General features: G+C 35.9%; 2 protein-coding genes across 2 annotated transcripts; both read right to left on the bottom strand.

Annotated features, from left to right (window-relative positions):
- Window positions 1-322: 322 nt before the first annotated feature.
- LOC127422332 (alpha-1,3-mannosyl-glycoprotein 2-beta-N-acetylglucosaminyltransferase-like) lies at window positions 323-7,322 on the bottom strand. The gene is made up of 3 exons (XM_051665776.1): window positions 7,110-7,322; window positions 3,438-4,380; window positions 323-1,688 (listed from the first exon to the last, which is right to left on the bottom strand). Exons 2-3 carry the CDS (start codon window positions 4,281-4,283, stop codon window positions 990-992), a joined length of 1,545 nt encoding a protein of 514 aa, XP_051521736.1. The 5' UTR covers window positions 4,284-4,380; window positions 7,110-7,322; the 3' UTR covers window positions 323-989.
- Window positions 7,323-8,286: 964 nt separating this feature from the next.
- On the bottom strand, window positions 8,287-11,608 carry LOC127422079 (uncharacterized). Its single transcript, XM_051665432.1, has 2 exons — window positions 10,733-11,608; window positions 8,287-9,228 (listed from the first exon to the last, which is right to left on the bottom strand). Exons 1-2 carry the CDS (start codon window positions 11,432-11,434, stop codon window positions 9,130-9,132), a joined length of 801 nt encoding a protein of 266 aa, XP_051521392.1. The 5' UTR covers window positions 11,435-11,608; the 3' UTR covers window positions 8,287-9,129.
- Window positions 11,609-12,585: the final 977 nt, after the last annotated feature.

The following is a 12,585-nucleotide window of genomic DNA, read 5'->3' on the forward strand; positions in this document are numbered from 1 at the left end:
TATGATGCCTAATGCATTAGTTAATGTTAACAAATGGAACCTTATTGTAAAGTGTTGCCAATTAAGTAATAAAGAGACCCTTTTTATTTATTTTCCTGTTTGCCTGACAGTGCTTTGATAATGTTTGTTTTATATATTCTGCTATGTGGTGGTGATAATAATATAGTAACAATATTATTCATAATAATAATTAATTATCCTTTTATTAAAATAGTTTTTCCTCTTTTGTAAACCTGTAAAGTGAATATAAATGTAAAAACAATTTAAAAAAAGTATTTTTATTATATTATGTAATAAAGAGACTTTTACTTATTACATTTAACAAAGATTTTATTTCCTCAGAACAAATTACTAGTATTTAAGCACATCACAATCATATTCAAGTGTCAAATGATTCCCCCCACCAAACATATTTATATCACAATTCAATGAAACATACACACAATTTAAGACTACAAACAAGTGAATCAAAAAATCCTACATTTACAGGCACTTGGAGCAGTATTCACAGTTTAAGAAAAATTTGTTATTTTGTTTACATATATTATACCCTCATTTTCTGTTCCTTAACAAATATACTTTCTGTAAAGAAAATGTGTAGAACTAAACAGCATAAGATTTCAGTTTAGATTTACAGCCTAAATGTCAGTTTAGTGACATGACAATAAAGTTATGATGTAGATTGTTTTTGACTCTTTATACTGACATGATATAAACCTGAGGCAAAAAGTCTAAGTGATCAGTTTATCTGCTATTATCTTTGGTATCATATTATATTCATCTTGAAACACCTCTATGATTTTGGAGCTGCAAAACAGAATTTTAAGACATTAACTGTAACTGCTGTGATTTGACATCTGTGAAGGGAATGATGGTAACAGATCTTGAAGACAGGCTTTAACATGCAAGCGCATTATATATGTATACGTGTGTGTGTGCGCACTTTGCACCTGAAATCGTTTTCTTTTGTGAGGTAGGCACAGCCAACCTCAACTCCAACTTGGATCATACCGAGTCCAACCAGCTGGTGGCGCTAAATAGATCCTCTTTCCACGTAAAAGGAAACTAACAACACCTCTATACCCTGCACGTGGGACTCCTGATTTTAGGTCATCCATCACCCCAAGATTGCGAGCCAAGGTTTTAAAACTGTCTGGACTGGAATACTGCACCTGAAACGGGCCAGGTCCAGACAGTTTCCCACTCTGCAAGTCCTCCACAGTTACAACTAGAGCATCGTAAACTTCTTTATCAAAATTCTCATCATATTTCTTCTTATCCAAATAAGACAGGTCCATTTTTGTAAAAGGCACATATTCAGTATTAAGCTTGATAAATTGGAGGTACTTGTCATAAAACTGACCCAAACTCACACCCTTTCGGCCGAACGTTAAAGTTCTGGAAATTTCTGGTCTAATGCAGGACCTGTCTTTGCGCTGATCGGGGTGGCGCATCCAGTCATCCCAAAATGAGGCTGGCCATTTTGGCTCAAGCTCCACCCAGAGGTCCTTGGTGAGCATCCAGCCCAATCCTGGGAAAAAATCTGTCCTGTACAATAGACTTGCTTTACCAGGATCAACATATCCTTCCCTGCCATTGTCATTCCAGGCAGATGCACACCACAGAGTTGGGTCAGAGTTTAAAATGGGATGAAGTGCTCTGAAGTACTCAAAAAAGTCAGGGGCCACCTGGTAAAATAGATCAAACATGCCATCAACATTAAAGTTAAAATGTAACATGCTTTGTAACATTCTTAAATAATGTAGAGTGTAATAGAGCACAACAGTGCCTGCCCACTTTTTCAGACATCTTGGTTGTGGAAGTATTTTTTCTAATCATTTTATAAAATCCTTCTAAGCCATGAACCAAACCAACTAGCTCTGAGGTGAATCACAACATTACAAACTTTGATTTCAAGCTAAAAAGTATTTGAAAACTGAACAAAAAGACAAAGGTAACAGACTGTGCATATAACGACTTTAATAAGGGAATGAACTACAATCCCATGAAGCTTTGCAAATCAGGTAATCAAATTAAAAACAATAGAAAAATATAACACTTATTAATTATAACTACAGAAAGCAGAGACTGACTTGATCATTCACAGTGCGTCATGGAAGTGGGAAGTCACTGCTGGGCTTGTTTGGTGTGCTTTGTTTGCTGCAATTCTCTGACTGGTGGATAGTTTCTCTTCAGTATAATGGGTAGTGTAGTTCATGATGTTTTTAAAAATGAAGAATAAATAATGCATACTGATGGCTTGAACAGAAGCAAATACCATCGATTCACAACATAAAAGCTCATAGTAGGTCTGTCTTTAAGATTAATAAGTTAGCGTTAATAATCTACTCCCGTATGGAGAAAATGAATGAGATTCTTACTTATGATAGCCCCGCTTAAAACTTATATATTGAAGCCAATTTCCACCACACAAAAAAAACGGGATTTCATAAGTCAAAATTATGAGATATAAAGTTATAATTATGATACAATGTCATAATAATGAGATAAAGTCAAAATTATTAAATAAAAAGTCATCTCATAATTTTGACTTACCAAAGCACTTTTTTTGGGCGGAAATGAGCTTCCATACTTTTGCCATTGGTTGAGCCAATGTTGCTGTGTTGGGCTGCTTAAATAAATAAAGCAATGTATTTATAGAACCACAGAACTACAATGTTGGCCAATTTCAAGGGAATCAAACTACAAATGGCTTTCTTATAGTTGTCTATGCATATTAAACTTGAATAGGAGAAAGTATTTTAAAAACGTATACACTTCACATTTAAAAGGAGCAATACGTAACATTGACATCAAGCGTTTAAAATGGGTACTGCAGTCCAAATTCAAAATATTGGAGAGAGTTGTCTCCCCCGCCCCCTCCTCCCCAGACTCTAAGCTCACGCGGGTTGCCAGGTTGAGGACACGCAACAGGAACGAACAAACTGACAATGGCAAGCGATGAGCCTTACACTGTAAGTTAATCAGCTAATGCATATTTTTGCAATGTTTTTAATGTTTGCAAATAATAAACCAGCTCATGTGGATTTTTTATAACTCTGTCAATGTTAGCAAGATGTATTGCTGGCTTCCATGGCTGCAGCGCACTGTGTTTGCCCGCTAACTTGTTTCAAATCTGGCAACCTGGGGTGTGGAAATACTATTGGGAAATGGGCAGTGGGCGGGATCACACAGGCCAAAACACAAACAGAAATTCCGGCCAGGAATAGACATTTCAAAGTAGACTATACTGGCTGTAGCATTGTTTTTGGAGTAGCCAGTATTTCAACTTAGCATGTTTCCTAAATCTCCGATAACATATTATGATCATTTTATGCTTTAGTACAGTAAATATATTACATATTGCACCTTTAACGATAGAGCGTATAAGAAACACATGCACCAAAAGAATACCAGTAAAAAAAAAAAAAAGTTACCTCCAAATCATCCTCCACAACAACAACAGACGAGTACGAAAACGTGTTGAAAACCTGGTTCAGTGCCCAACGGTAATGCCGTGAGATTTTGTAGTAACCCTGGAACTTTTTATGCTGTGCAGGTATGGAGATATCTGAAAGATCAGGCTGTTTAATGTGGGTCAGTTGACTGCCATATGAGGCGATCACCCCGGCTGTTTCTTCGTGTCCGCAGTCCTGGCTCACTATGATTGGGTGGAGCTCGGCCGATGGACGGTGCTCAATGAGTTTGTCAAGGCAGCGTTTCACTGATACACGGTTACAGGCAATGACTAAAATAGGGATCACCACAGGGGCTAAAACTTCTGCATTTGATTTAGGCTTAGCAGCTGTCACACCGTCTTTGTTGTTTTCCCAAAGTGACCTATGGCTCTGGATTTGCAAGAGGATTTTCTTCTGCGATTCTAGCTCGGCTTCAAACGCATTAGCTACACGCATCACCTCACTGATAATATTTCCAAATTTTCCTCCACTTGCTTTTTCCTCAGGTGCAGCCTGGCTTCCATGCTCCACTTTACTAGGAGGGCGCCCCAAGAGGACAAAAAGAAGAATGGCATTCCAAGCTACAAAGACGAAAGCACCACAAATGATAAGAGAACTTCTCTTGCGTAGCATGGCCAAAGACCTGAGGGGTGACGGGACAGGGGACTCAGGAAGGTAGAAGTGGGTGGCAATATGAAGAGGGAATTTAAACAGGAAGGATGGGCAAAAAGAGTCTTGTGGATATAAAAAAAAAAAAAAAAAAATTTCACATGCTTTGCATGATAAATATCTGATAGTTGCTACATACATAAACGAAACTGACATGAAACCAACGGCAGGTAAACAGAGACATATTCCAGGTTTCAGGATTCTGATATAGGTGTTTCATAGCCGAAAGTGTCAAGGTGATTTTCAGCAGGGCCTGTAAAATAAAGAACATAAAAGGATATTAAGAAGAGAAATGTCGGGGAATCCCAGGGTGTGCTGAGTGACTCCAGCCAGGTCTCCTAAGCAACCAAATTGGTCCGGTTGCTAGGGAGGGTAGAGTCACATGGGGTAACCTCCTCGTGATCGCTATAATGTGGTTCGTTCTCGGTGGGGCACGTGGTGAGCGTTGATGGCGTGAAGCCTCCACACGCGCTATGTCTCCATGGCAACGCGCTCAACAAGCCACGCGATTCGCCTCTGCCACCTGGACTGAGGCGAATCACTACACGACCACGGACATTGGCCGTGCACATAAAAGCACATTGGGAATTGGGCATTCCAAATTGGGAGAAAAAGGGGAAAAATCAAAAAAAATAAAAAATAAAAAAAAAGAAGAGAAATGTCACACAAATATCAGTCATTATTTCCATTGATCAAAATATGATTGCATTTCCATATCAAAGAGTTCAAAATCAAAATGTTGGTCTGATAATCCATGCATTTAGGTTTATAACATGTCAAACAGTTACAGAAGTGTCTAAAACTATTTAAACAGTATTTTATCATCCTTGTATAAGGGTCATTGACACTGACATTGTCTGAGGTGATAAAAATGAGAAATCCAGATTGAAATGCATGTGTCAGGTTTGTAGAGATGTAAACTTTGTGTCCATGTTGGTTTCATACATTTTTTAAAAGCATTTTCTAAAAATGTCATGGTGTGAAACCCTCAAGTAAAAGGTATTAAAATTATTTCCTTTCACCTTAAATACATGAGATTGTTCACAACTTAATCTAAAAAAAACAAACACATATTTTAAAATATATTTTAAAAGTATTTATTATTATTATATTTACAAATCAGGTAAAAACATTTTGAGTCAAGACTATCAAGACGTAATCTCAGGATTACTCTATATGACCTGAACAAAATGTGCCTTCTTATAAAAATGTCAAAACATCTGATATTCTTTTAAAACTTCACACAGTCTTTAGGGTCAAAAGGGGTCCTTTTTAAGGAGTGTTATTTTGTTTATTTTTTTTATTTTAAGTTAACAAAATGGCAACCTACATGTTGGTTACACATCCTGACGCTGAATTGGTGAACAAAAGTTTTTTAAATATTAAAAATATATATTTTTTTAAATCGTTTCACTGCTTATTTCTTTAAGAAATAATAATGAAAGATTATTCTACACTACTCATGCAAACATTTATTTATTTTGAAGCTTTTTTTTTTTTTTTTTTTACTGCCTATGGACAGTTACACATGTAATTTTTTTTCTTTAGGCCCCGTAAAAATTTCAAAATGACTTTGAACTTAGTAATTGAAAACATGATGTTCATCACAAAAGAGGTGTATTCAAGTAATTGTTTTGTGTGAACTGCATTAGAGGTAGACCGATATATCGGTTTTGCCGATAGTTGCTTTTTGGAACTATCGGTTATCTGCAAAAATCTATGCCGATATTTTTTTTTTATTATTATTCCTTCATGTTCCTCTGTGGCCGGCACTATTTTGGTTCAATAACCAAGTAATTTAAAATGTAATCGAGGGCATGCAAAGAAAAACGTGCCCTATCATCACATACATTGTGTCACCAATCTTGTGAAAAATAATAAACCTTATTCCTTAAACCTCACCTGGTGAAATATATATATATATATATATATATATATATATATAACTCTTCATTTGGTGAATATATAGGCTATAAAAAGCTTAATTTGGTAAATACTTAAATATAGAGCATTTTAAAGGAACCAAGTCTCCGTCATTTCAAAATAAGTGTCCCTTGTGTGTTTTGGGCTTGTTTACAGTAAAAAGTCCCACATTGTGCACCAAAACTTTTTATTATTACTATTATTATTGGGATTTTGCTTTAACAAAAAACTTAATCTGGGATTTTATTCATGGTGGACTTTTGTAGCCTCCATGTCTTTTGCCTGTTATAGTATAGTTGTTTTTTTAACATTCTTTAAAATGAATTCAAAAACTATCGGCCGATTAATCGGTTATCAGCCTTTCCCCCACATTTGTTATCATTATCAGCAAAATCCGCTATCATCGACCTCTAAATTGCATTTTAATGTATTTTTGTATAACTTAATAAATCTGGACAAAAAAAAAAAAAAAATTGCGTCATGTGGTTGGCCCCGTAATATCATACATCCAGTTTTTATGACTTCATATTAATTGGCATAATTTATGTAATATTTGTACTTTTAAACATCCATTTGTAACACCACATGACTTTTTAAAGTAACTGCAAGAATGCTGAAAATTGATTATGAAAGTTGAAACGCTAAAAAGAAATGCTGAACAGCTGCTGCATTTATTAATGCACTTTCCACAAATATAAATTTTTAACCTTTTCTGTTTATGCCAACTAAACTACCAATTTATCAGGATTATTACAGAACACCTTTTTCTTTTTTACAGTACATTACAAATGAAACTAAGTTAAGTTTAGTATCTAATACATTATTTATATTATTTGACCTTTCTCTTTTGTATTGAATCTGCAAATATGGAAATGCATTATAAGGTGCCACGACAGACAGGCAGATTCCCACGTCGACCAATAATCTCACCTGTAGCTCCTCCAGTCCTCCCTTCACCACAACAGCCCAATAAACAAAACATGTTTATTTAACACCCATAAGAACTGTGTTTAAACAAAACAATGGTAGCGATTAAATTTGACAACATATCTGACTTACGTGAGTCAACTCGCACTCATACTCTGGCATGTTTCTCGTCTTCTTTAGTCTCCCAATGTATTAATACTTCCGTCGATTTAAAGATTAAGACCCGTTTAAACAATTCCATGTCATTAATTTCAATATGATTTGAATTAGACGTGGAATAATCGCTCATTTAAAGCGCATGAAACTTCCTGCCTTCGCGCATAGCCTTCAAGCTTCGTTCAAGAATGTACGTGTACTTGACTTCCGGGTGGCGTCATCTTTAGGAAGTCCCGCCCCCTCCAGGATCTTTGCTCACCTTCATGAGGATACTCATGTAGCACACAAATGCAAAGTTACTGCGTCATAACCTAACTTTTTTGCTTTTTTGTATTTACCTAAAATTATAAAAAGAAAGCGATAAAAAAACATCTCTTTTGTTGCAGAGAATAACGGACTCATTAGAAAGGTCTTGAGTGTGTTATTTGCAGGTATTTATAATTTAATTAGATGTAACTTTATATTCTAAATTTAAGTGTCTTATTGTTAATAATTTATTTCATTTTTTTGTATTAGGCTGGCCCTGTACCTACATCCCCTGTACTGTCTTTGTCTTTGAAATAAAAGAAAGAAAGAAAAAAAAGATTCATGTAGCTACATTTATTGAAAGATTTACATTTTGTGTTAATGGCAGGTGAAGGGTTAAAGGTAGTGTTAAACCTCTGCATACACTTGGCCTCTTGGTGTTTATGCTGATCACGTGAAATGTATCAGCTGTGTCACTGGTGAGTACCCTATTTTAAGAGTGCAGCTATCTAGAGGTGAAAAACACATGTTCTGCTCAGTTAGACAAGGCATGTGCCCTACACATGAATGGGAACATCTGAGCTTTTCTGTGTAATATGGGCTTTATGTCTCGTTTCTATGTAACTTTGAGATTAATGTCTTGTTTGAACAGAGTGGAGAATGATTTACAAGGTAATTCATAAACATATCCTGTGACATTAATCAGAAGGCTGCTACACAGTTGGCAGTGTCGCCTGAGTAAGTTTTGAATGCTCCTTTGTTATTCAATTAGTTTTCCTCAGAACATTCATGATACAGTAGACTCAACACTGCAGGTCCATAATGAGGTTGTACAAACACTGATATTGGTAATAAATAGTTGATTTTACAAGACAACGATTAGATCCTTTCTAAGCACAGCCTCTACTGTTACGGTTTATTTGCTCTCATGTATATTTTAATTCTGTAGTTGGAAAGAAAAGGGGTGAAATATTTTATACACAAGAGCCTGATTTGTATAACAAATTAAGTTCAAATTAAATGACCTCAAAACACCCTTCAAAAGAACGCTTTTGTTTCAAATCTTTAATTTGTAATAGGCAGAACATCAGACACACTGCAGCCTCAGTTTGAATTTATGTCTATTCATGTCTACTCAAGAATATTCTTTTTTGTCCAAAATATAAAAAATTATGTGGGCATAAAAGCTGCTCATTGCTTAAACTTTATCACAATAAGGGGAAATTCAAATGCAAAATCAAATGTGAACTGTACAAAAACACTGCCATACATACACAAAACAATCATACAAGACACTGAACATAAAGTGCAGTTACACTGGCATTGATGTTAATATTTCTGGCAAATAGGAAACAGAGCTGTAAAACACAAAACAATAGATATGTTTGACTGGGTCACTTTCCAAATATCTATCCAGCAATCAATCCATCCAACCGTCCATCCATCCAACCGTCCATCTGTCCATCCATCCATCCATCCATCCATCCATCCATCCAGCCATCCATCCATCTATCAATCCATCCGTCCATCCATCCATCCATCCATCCATCCAGCCATCCATCCATCTATCAATCCATCCGTCCATCCATCCATCCATCCATCCAACCGTCTATCCATCCATCAATCCACCCACACACCCATCCAATCAACTGTCCATCCTTCCAACCGTCCGTCCATCCGTCCACCCATGGAGTCATTTAAGAAGGTGCATTTATGTGATATATTATCATTAAGGTATGCAGCTGAAGACTTATTGCCCAGGTTCGGAGGCTTCTCCTTCCAGCATCTTAGATTCATTGTCCTTATGGTTTTCAGAAGTACATTTGACACATCCACACAGCTTATCACACTACAAAAAAAAACACATTATATTATAGACATCGCCATTAATTAAGGCTGAAACAGAGATTTGACATTTTAGGCAGTATATCCTCTTGCCAATTGCAGACTCAAAGACTACAAAAATATGCAATGATTAATTTCAATAGTGCTTATACAGCAGCAATCACTGTAATATTGAGCCCAAAATTAAATTGAATGATACCATGAATAATTTAGGGCAACAGTAATGAGGTCATGTGATACTGTACCTAATAGTATGTCATTAGGTCTTTGCTACTGTCTTGATGAGTGTTACTAGTACCACTGTACAAAAGTAATGATAGGGGTTAAAATTACTAAGGGAACTGGAATTTTAACATACTTAAATGAGATAATTATGGTACAACAGGGCTAAAGGGCCCCTGGGGTAAAAGGTACTTTTAATTGTATTTTCTCCCAAAACACTAAACAGCAACAAAAACCACCACAGCACTTTCTTAAACACCTGTTTGTCACTATACACTGCAAAATATTCCTGATTAATGTCCTAAGGTCATTGCGTACAATGTCTAAAGTTTGATTTTAAAGTAATTTGATCTAATATTTAATGATTTTCAAAATAAATGTATGTAGCTAATGAGAATCCCTGAAATTATCACATTTATTTGGAGACAAAATACTTATTTGTCATTTTCAGTTTTGCTCACGGTGATTAAATCAAAAGTGAAAAGACAGTATATGGGGTAAAAAGCTCCCCTGTTGCAGGGGCTAGAGGCCCCATAAACCACTTTTTTTTTTTTTTCTTAAGTGGGGGAATATATTTGTTATAAAGAGTGTTTAAAGTGGGCTCACACTGACTGATCCAATTACAATGGAGATCAATTTGTTTATAGAATACTTGAGATGTTATGACATTTCAAATGTGATTGAAATTAACAGAAAATGGTTAACTCTTTTCTGAAGTGGTTATTTTGAATTAGTATTATCTTAATTTGTCACTCAAAAAACATCTTGCTGTCTCAAAAGTATTTGACCAGTTTTGCCCTATAACTATTGTCCCTATTTACACGATATAACTATAACCCCCCTGGTGGACTTTTACCCCAAGTGTGGGTTGAAAGTTCCCCCACCACCTTTTGTAAATAATAATAATAATAATAATAATAATAATAATAATAATAAGCATTTGAATAAAAACAACCTTCATTATTATTTATTTTCATACCAATTATTTTACTCAATCAATATTACATAAAAATACATGTTTATTTATTTAATTATTTTCAATCTTGATACACTTTGTGACCAGCAAAAAGCACATTTTCCTTTAGCAAAAATGCCTTTAGCACCGTTGTACCCTATATCGGTGTAAGGATCTCTCTCTATAAATGATGTAAATATTTCTTCAATCGTAACTGCAAACGGAATAATTTGTGCTTATTTGCTTGAGAAAGTTACACTGCTGAGGTACTGTATAAAGGTACGTTGACTTCTTTTAACCTCTTTAAAATATCATATTACCCACAACTTACATCCGGATGAAACTGGTTCGTCCTCCAGTCTATTCCAAGTTTTTCCCGCACAATATCAGACACTGCGGCTGATAAATATATCAGTCTTTTCTTTAATAACGACAAAAGGCCGAGAGAAAATACCGAATCCACTTCATTTTGGTTCATACTTTGAGAACAGACTATACAAACACAAAAAGTCCATGGATATCGTGAGCTTAGTTTTCGTAAACGCGTGCCATCCATTTGAAGAACCAGGTTGTTTTTGGATAAAACACTATAAAGTTGAGAATTTAATGCGAAACTGTAATAATAAGACTTCGGTTTCGTCGTTGGCCATTGGCTTGCACTGGATACTTTCATGTTGAGCATTTTGCGACATTCATAGTTCTTAGTCTTTGCTGTTGAGCAGTTTTTGACCAGACTGTCACTGTTTTCACAATTCATTTTAGTAGATTTTCTCAGATCGCGCGTTTCAAATCGCGCTTTTACTGACAAAACTCCCGGAATCTCCCCGCGCTCTCTGTGAAATACGAATCCCCAAAGAGCGCGAAAATAAGATTTGTCCGAATTTCCTGGACGCGAATCGGAGTTGGCGTCATATGCCATCCCGAGCCCGTACACTGAAGCCACGGGTTGCTTGTTCGCCTGTTTTCGGGCGAGTATATTCCCCTGGCACCGGAGAACAGCCGATAGGGCTGAAGCAGAAGGTGTAGAAGCCATCGCTTTTCTTTTCTTTTCTTTTCTTTACTTTTGGGATTCTGGTGGTCCTTTTAAATGCCGTCCTTATGAATAATCTCGAACGAAATCAATTGACTTTCCTGAAAAGGGGGAATAAAGCGACCCCAGGGCCAAATTTGACTCCAAATGGCTCCATTTATTTCTGTGTAAGACTTACGTCAGATCGAGGGGTGTCGGTTATTCATCTTACATGAAGGTAATATGGTGTGCTTCACATGGCCCACTCGTGGACAGACCATTTAGAGGGCAAAAATATGTGGGAGCCATCGACCTATATTAATTATATACTCATATTATCTTGTATGTTGCCTAAACAAGCACCAGGTGTGACTTTGCACAGGTATGAGGGCACAGCAATATCTCAAATACGCTATAGTTGTGACTATAGACTTCAAAGTTAAAGGAATATTTAATATAAACTCAGACTCCAACCGTCTAAAACTATAACTTTTTAATGTCTTTCCACAGAATGTACACCTGCGGTATCTGAGAATACTCTGTGCAGTATTCTGGAGGCAATTTTGATGTAGGCTACTCAAAATGTAATCTGGGACTAATTAGTATATGCTTAAAGGAATATTATGGGTTCAGTACAAGTTAGCATTTGTGGCATAATGTTGATTACCACAAAAAGTTATTTTGACTTGTCCCTACTTTTCTATTTAAAAAAAAAACAACAACTAAAAAAGCAGAAATCTGGGTTACTTACAAGAGGAACTTACAATGGAAGTGAATGGGGCCAATAGTAAATGTTAAAATACTTACTGTTTCAAGCTGCAAGACATACAATATGTGTTAGCACGATTTTAGTGTGATCAAATCGCTTCTACTAACCTTTTTTGTGTAAGGTTATATATAATTTTACAACTTTATTACCATGACGACGTAACACCATAAACCCTGTAATCCGGTAAAAATGACAATTTATACAACTTTACAGCTTAAATAATGCAAACGTTTAAACAGAAGAATGAATATGCATTTATAATATTATAATCCTCACATTTCTGCCTTCAAACCTTCCAAAAATTGGCCAAATTCACTTCCTTTGTAAGTGCCTCACTGTAACCTCGAGGAGAGACGAGTCGAAATAAATTTTTGTGGTAATCAACATTATGCCACAAATGCTGTAT

Source organism: Myxocyprinus asiaticus, chromosome 31 (genome assembly GCF_019703515.2).
Source record: "Myxocyprinus asiaticus isolate MX2 ecotype Aquarium Trade chromosome 31, UBuf_Myxa_2, whole genome shotgun sequence".
Lineage (NCBI taxonomy): Eukaryota > Metazoa > Chordata > Actinopteri > Cypriniformes > Catostomidae > Myxocyprinus > Myxocyprinus asiaticus.